The sequence below is a fragment of the Belonocnema kinseyi genome, chromosome 1 (assembly GCF_010883055.1).
Source record: "Belonocnema kinseyi isolate 2016_QV_RU_SX_M_011 chromosome 1, B_treatae_v1, whole genome shotgun sequence".
Taxonomy (NCBI): Eukaryota; Metazoa; Arthropoda; class Insecta; order Hymenoptera; family Cynipidae; genus Belonocnema; species Belonocnema kinseyi.
Genome location: NC_046657.1, coordinates 82942010 through 82949813, shown reverse-complemented (window position 1 = coordinate 82949813; position 7804 = coordinate 82942010). Strand labels below are relative to the sequence as shown.

The 7804-nt window shown below is 25.5% G+C and overlaps 1 protein-coding gene across 3 annotated transcripts in view; it reads right to left on the bottom strand.

The window, feature by feature from the left end:
* LOC117175579 (centromere-associated protein E) overlaps positions 1–7804 on the bottom strand; it is a 38052-nt gene that overhangs the window by 1542 nt on the left and 28706 nt on the right. For all 3 annotated transcript variants that reach the window (XR_004467468.1, XM_033365288.1, XM_033365293.1), the window contains exons 7-8: positions 3560–3848; positions 3306–3434 (exon numbers count right to left, since the gene is read on the bottom strand). Coding sequence is in view for 2 of the 3 variants with exons in the window: in XM_033365288.1 (XP_033221179.1) it covers positions 3306–3434; positions 3560–3848 (418 nt within the window). In the remaining variant the exon portion in view is untranslated. The remainder of the gene's footprint in view (positions 1–3305; positions 3435–3559; positions 3849–7804) is intronic.

Below are 7804 nucleotides of genomic sequence, written 5' to 3'. Positions count from 1 at the left end.
AACATCTTAAGCTTTTCTGAAGCGTTCCTCTTTGCGGAATTCACACAAAAAAAGACAAATAAAATACAAAATTGTATAATTTTTAATCGCTTTGAAATAAACGTTTCGAAGCAGGGAGCGTTTCTAAATAGAAAACTTGGAAGCGTTTATAATTTTAAAGCACTTTTAATAATGATATATTTTTAATAGTTAAACGCTTCTAATTTTTAAACTTTTCTTAGATTTCAGCGTTTCTGAAACATTTATGGTACCTGAATTCACAAAAAAAAAACGATTAAAATAAAAAAATTGTTTAATTTTGAATCGCTAGATACTAAAACGTTTTGAAGTAGGGAACTTCTCTAAATAGACAACTTGGAAGCGTTTATAATAAGAAAATAGTTTAAAAGGCTTTTAAATGTTTAAACGTATCTGTATTTTGAGCATTTATGAAGCGCTTCTTTTAGCTGAATTCACAAAATACACAAATCTAATACAAAATTATTTAATTTTGAATCAATGGATAGTAAAACGTTTCGAAGTAGGGTACGTTACTAAATAGAAAACTTTCAAGCGTTTTTAATTTGAAAGCGCTTTTGATAAGAAAACAGTTTTTATTCTTAAACGCTTCTAATTTTAAAAAATTTCTATATTTTGAGCGTTTCTGAAATGTTTCTCTTAGCTGAATTCATAAAGTAGACAAATAAAATACAAAATGGTTTCATTTCGAATCGCTTCATAATAAAACGTTTCGAAGTAGGGGACGTTTCTAAATAGATAACATTTAAACGTTTAAAATTTTAAAGCGCCTATAATAAGACAATATTTTTAAATTTTAAACGCTTGTAATTTTTAAACGCTTCTGTATTTTGAGCGTTTCGCGTAGCTTAATTCACAAAAAAGACAAATAAATTTTAAATATTTAAACGCTTCTAAATTGCAAACGTTCTTTAAACTTGAGCGTTTCTGAAACGTGCATGTTAGCTGAATTCACAAAATATACAAATAAAATACAAAATAGTTTAATTTCGAATCGCTTCATACTGAAACGTTTCGAAGTAGAGGACGTTTTTAAGTAGAAAACTTGGAAGTGTTTTTAATTTGAAAGCGCTTTTAGTACGAAAATATTTTTAATTTTGAACGTTTCTGAAGCGTTTCTCTTAGCTCTAATTTTTAAACGTTTCTGTTTCTTTGGCTTTTCTGAAACGTTTCTCTTAGACGAATTCACCAAAAAAAGACAAATACAATACAAAATTGTATAATTTTGAATCGCGTTGGAATAAACGTTTCAAAGTAGGGAGTGTTTATAATTTTAAAGCACTTCTAATAAGAAAATATCTTTTATATTCAAACGCTTCTAATTTCTAAGGGTTTCTGAAATTTGAGCGTTTCTGAAATGTTTCCGTTAGCTGAATTCACAAAATAGACAAATAAAATACACAGTGGTTTAATAACCAATCGCCCCATATTAAAACATTTCGAAGTAGGGAACGTTTCTAAATAGAAAACTTTGAAGCGCTTATAATTTTAAAGAAATTTTAATATTTAAACGCTTATAATTTTTAAACGTTTCTGTATTTAAAATTTTTCTGAGGCGTTTCTCTTACCTGAATTCACAAAAAAAATAAAAATAAAATACAAAATTGTATAAATTTGAATCGCTTTAGAATAAAAGTTTCGAAGTATGAAACGTATCTAAGTAAAAATCTTGGAAGCGTTTTTAATTTGGAAGCGCTTTTAATGAGAAAATATTTTTAATTTTTAAAGGTTTTTAATTTTTAAACTCTTCTGTATTTTGAACGTTTCTGACGCGTTTCTCTTAGCTTAATTTACAGGCAAAACAAATAAAAAACAGAATTGTATAATTTCGAATCGCTTTAGACTAAAACGTTTCGAAGCAGGGAATATTTCTAAATAGAAAACTTTAAAGCGTTTATAATTTTAAAGCACTTCTAATAAAACATTCTTAATATTTAAACGCTTTTAATTTGTAAATGTTTCTCTAATTTGAGCGTTTCTGAAGGGTTTCTCCTATCTGAATTCACAAAATAGACAATTAAAATACATAATTGTATAATTTTGAATCGCTTTGGAACAAACGTTTCGAAGTTGGGAGCGTTACTAAATAGAAAACTTGGAAGCGTTTATAATTTTAAAGCGCTTTTAAGAAGAAAATATTTTAAATATTTAAACGTTTCTAATTTTCAAACGTTTCTTAAATTTGAGCGTTTCTGAACCGTTTCTCTTAGCTTAATTCACAAAATAGACAAATAAAATACAAAATGGTTTTATTACCAATCGCCTGATATTAAAACATTTCGAAGTAGGGAACGTTTCTAAATAGAAAACTTTAAAGCGCTTATAATTTTAAAGCACTTTTAATAGCTAAACGCTTCTGTATTTCAAGCTTTTCTCAAGCGTTTTTCTTAACTGAATTCACAAAAAAAACAAATAAAATACAAAATTGTATAATTTTGAATAGCTTCAAAATAAACGTTTTGAAGTATGGAACGTATCTAAGTGGAAATCTTGGAAGCGTTTTTAATTTGAAAGCGCTTTTAATAAGAAAATATTTTAAATATCTAAACGCTTTTAATTTGTAAATGTTTCTGAATTTGAGCGTTTCTCTTATCTGCACTCACAAAATAGACAAGTAAAATACATAATTGTTTAATTTTGAATCGCTTTGGAATAAACTTTTCGAAGTAGGGAACGTTTCTAAATAGAACACTTGAAAGCGATTGTAATTTTAAAGCACTTATAATATTTAAACGTTTCTAATTTTTAAACTCTTTTGAATTTGAAGCTTTTCTGAAGCGTTTCGCTTAGCTGAATTCACAAAAAAAGACAAATAAAATACAAAATTGTATAATTTTGAATCGCTTCAGAATAAACGTTTCGAAGTATGGAACGTATCTAAGCAGAACTCTTGGAAGCGTTTTTAATCTGAAAGCACTTTTAATAAGAAAATATTTTTAATTTTGAAACGCTTTTAATTTTTAAACGTTTCTGTATTTGGAACGTTTCTGAAGCGTTTCTCTTAGCTGAATTCACGAATAAGACAAATAAAATACAACATTTTTTTATTTCGAATCGCTGAATACTAAAACGTTTTGAAGTAGGGAACGTTTCTAAATAGAAAACTTTGAAGCATTTTTAATTTGAAAGCGTTTTTAATAAGAAAATATATTTAATATTTAAGCGCTTCTAATTTTTTAACTTTTCTTTGTTTTGAGCGTTTTTGAAATCTTTCTGTTAGGGAAATTTGGGGAGTAGACAAAAAAAATTTTGTAAGCGTATAGTCATTAAAAATTTTTGTGTTTTACCTTGCTTTCCATCCCACCCATTGTGGAAGTTGTGCCATTAACGTAAGCTTCATTTTGTTTATGCAATTTATCCAAAGCTTTTGCACTCGACATCATTTGCTGATACATAACATTAATTTGCCTCCAAACCTTAAAACATTATTTTTCGTTAAAACAAGTCTACCATAATACTAAAAATAAATTTTCTGCCTTTAAATAATTTTTTTCCAAACATTTATAAGTTTTATCTAGAGATAATTTATGAATTTTATTACTTGATTCATTTCCTGTTCCATTTTAGTTGTCAAATTAGCTAAAGCTCCATTTTGATTATCCATTATATCATTTGATATTCCATCAAATCTGGTGTTAAGGGTATTATTAATATTCGTCCCTTGAGCTTTTAGCAAATCCCCAACTTCTAATAAAATTTGATGTACACCATATTCTACCCTTTTTTTCGTATCAAGCACATGGTCTGCCATTGACACCATCACAGATTGTCCTTTTTCCAAATCATGAAGTTCTTGATTTGTTCTGTCAGCATTTGTTGCAAGGTCAATTCTGAAAATTTAAATTTGTTAATCAATTACATTTATTTATGTTACAATTGAGGGACCGGATTCTATAACCGCGCGAACTAAACTGTTAAAACATTACGCCACCGTTTTGTTCACCGGATACGCTAGGGAATATTTTTATCCCTTTTCACATTTATTCAGAATTTCACATAGAACTCAGCACACTTTTGGGGCCGTACTTAAAATAAATAATTAGGCGAGGTGTTTGAGAACTTCATTTTCAAAATTCCCTGATTTTTCCTTGACTATTTTTTTCATTTTCTTTAAAAATTAATATTTAAATATCAGCAGTTTAATCTTTTAATATTTTTAACATCGAATCTTTTACAAACGCAATAAAGATAGATACAAATAAAAAATATATCTAAAAAAAAAAAGATACAAATTTAATAATTTATTTAAAACAAAAAAATGTCTTCTGCAAAATATGACTTTAACAATATACTTCAATTTTTAACGAAATAATTAAATCTCGAACATAATAAGTGAAAAGTTCAATCAAAAAAAGATTAAATTTATACAATGTTGTTTATCTTTTACTCAAGAAGGTGAATTATTAATTTAAAAATATATTTTTATAAAAAGTAGTTAAACTTTTCACTAAAAATGTAAATCCTAACAAATATTATTTCTTAACAAAATAATTGAGGCAAATCATACAAACAAAATAGTTGAATAGTCAAGCAAAGAAGAAGAATTTTTAACAACGAAGTTGCATTTTCATAAAAAAAATTTAATTTCTACTAAAAAATACATTTTTAAATAAAAAACTTATAAAATTTTCAAGAAAAGAGTTGAAATTTCTGTTAAAAAAGATTTCAGTTGACTTTTCACAATCAAATTATGAATCCTCGAACGAGAAATATTTTTCTACGAACAGAATTGAATTTTTAATCCAAAAGTACGACATTTTTTCAACCAAATATGATGAACTTTTAACAAAATAGTTCAATTCTCTACCAAATAGTTGCATTTTTATCCAGAGAAGATGACATTTTTACTAACACAAGTGAATTTTTAAGAAAAAAAAACGACAAATTTTCAACTAAACAGTTGCATTTTGGTCTATGGAAAATAAAAATTCTTATCCAAAAGATTTCAATTGACTTTTCAACACAAAAATAAGAATTTCAAACAAAAAGTAAATTTTTCTAGGAAATAGTTGAATTTTCAACAAAACAGTTGCATATTCATCCAAGGAAGATGCAATATTTCTAATTAAAACGATGAACTTTTAAATAATAAAAATAAAAAAATTTGAAACAAAAAATTGAATTTTCAACAAAAACGGATGTCTTTTTAAGAAATCTGTTTAATTTTCAAACAAATAATAAAATTTATTACTAAACAGATAATATTCAGGAGAAAGTTTCTGCATATTTGCAAAATTTTATGTTTTTTTAAAGTTTATTGCAAGAAATTTGGATAAAAACAATATAACGATGAAGAAATTTCACCTTAAGATTATTATTGTTAACATTATAATATAATTTAATAAAAAACGCATTATTTGTGCATTTGTCAGCAGAAAAATTCTTTTTTTTTTCTGTCTAATTTTCTAATTAGGAATTTCATAATAATTTCAGGAAAATTTATAATTTTTTAATCAATTTTATGATTAAAAAATTTAATAAATGGATATATTTGAAAATTTTATTAGTCGCTTCTTGAGCTTCCTCTATTAATTCTCTATTAGAAAGCTTTATTAATAGAATGAAAGTTATGAGAGATTTAAAAGTAAAAGGGCTGATATTAAAATTTGTAAAAATTACGTCGAAAAATACCCAGATAATGCATATGTCTATTAAGTTTGTGTAAAACGTCATAGAATTAATCAACTATGTGTGAGTGTTAATGAAATTATCATGAAGTTCCCAATTAAAAAGACTAACATAGAAGAAAAAACAATTTTTTCAAAGGCAGATACCCGAATAATGCATTTTTAAAAATAAATTTGTTTAAAAAAATTAATTTATCAACTAAATATGAATTTTGATGAAATTATCTTTTAGTTCCCAATTAAAAAGACTGAAATCTGAAAAACCCGAATTTTACCATCCACTGATGTCCGAATAATGCATTTGTTTGTTGAATTAAAAAAAATTATAAACTTTATCAACTAATGATGAATTTTTATAAATTTATTATGGAGATCTCAATAAAAAAGTCTGACATCGAAAAAAAAAGAATTTTTCCGTCAACCGATGCTCCAATAATGCATTTGTTTGAAAAAATCTTAAAATTGATTAAAAAAATTATTAATTTTGCTGAAATTACCATAAAGTTCTTAATTAAAAAAGTTGGCATTTGTTTATTAAATATCTTTAAAAAATCATAAGATTACTAAAAAAATTATTAATTTTTCTAAAATTATCATTAAGTTCCTAATTAAGAAAATTGACATCGAAAAAAATTAATTTTTCATTAGACAAACGCCTGATTTATTAATTTTTTAATTAAATTTATTAATAATAATAACAATAATCTCAAGAAGAAATTTCTTCATCATTATAGTGTTTTTATCTAAATTTCTTACAATATAACTTAAAAATCAGTAAAACTATGGAAAATCGTAGAAAACATTTCTTCAACAAATAATTTGTTTATAAACATTTTTTGTGTACTATATAGTATTAGAAAATCTTTAACTAGTGTTATTCTATAAAATAGAGAAACCGGCTATTTATTTTTTTCGTCGTATTTGTTTATTTATAAAAAAATCGCAAGCCCAATTTAAAAATAAGGCTTGACAACTCTCTTAGAAATCTTATCAGCTTTTTTTCAAAATTTTTCGTCCAAATCGATCAGATAATTGTGGGCTGAAAGTTATTTTTAACCAAAAAAGTCATTTTTTCCCCACTGTGCATATTTTTATCTTTTATCATATTTATTCACAATTTCACACAGAACTAAACACTCTTTTTATCTGCTAATGCATTTATGTTTATTCATCCGTTGAAAAATTAAAAATTAAAAGCTGTGTGCGGCAACCGCCAGATAGTCGCACACATTTTTTAATTTGTAATTTTGAACACGTAAACAAATAAAAATGAATAAATGTGTAAAAAGATAAAAAGAGTTGTGAAATTGTGAATGAATCTGCAAAATAATAAAAATATGCCCTAGCGGGCCTAGTGAACGTGGTCCGCTAGGGCGCACAGTGTGGCCGAAAGCACTTTTTGTGGACACAATTCTGTCGACAAACCATTTTCTCGTGATACACAATGATTAGTTATTTAAATTCATAGTTTTTATATAAAATATCAAAGAAATTAATGTCGCATTGCGATTAGTTAAGAAATGCTGCCTTTTCACAATTACTAATGACCAAACGCTGTAATTTTGTTCAAATTGATAAAAAAAAAATTTTAACAACTTTGATAAATATGTGAACTTTTTTACCATTTTTCCATGAATAGATTCAATTTTTTTAGCTAAATGAACTAAAAACATACTGTCAGTGATTTTTTGCTATGATATTTTGCCAATAGACAAGAATAGTTAATTATTTAAACAACTTTTAATAAGAAATATACATTTTGGCCTCTTTTGCATGAAATAGGCTTATTTTATTTCATGGAATAAACTGTAAATTTCTTATCGATGACTCTTTTTTTGTCATATTTGTCCAATTAATAAGATCTGTTGACTATTTAAAAAATATTGATAAACAAATTAACAGTTTTACTATTTTAACATAATAAATACTATTTTTTGCGGAATAAGCAAGAAATGTCTTCAAAATCATTCATTTTTGCTATATTTTTCTAATTAAGATAATGCTTCATTATTTGAACAACATTTATAAACAAAATTACAGTTTGACTATTTTTAAGATAAATAATAAGTTTTTTTTTTTGAAATCGACAAGAAATATATCGCCAATCATTCAGGAAAAATTGATATTTATCACTGACAAATAGTAAAAACTCTGAATTT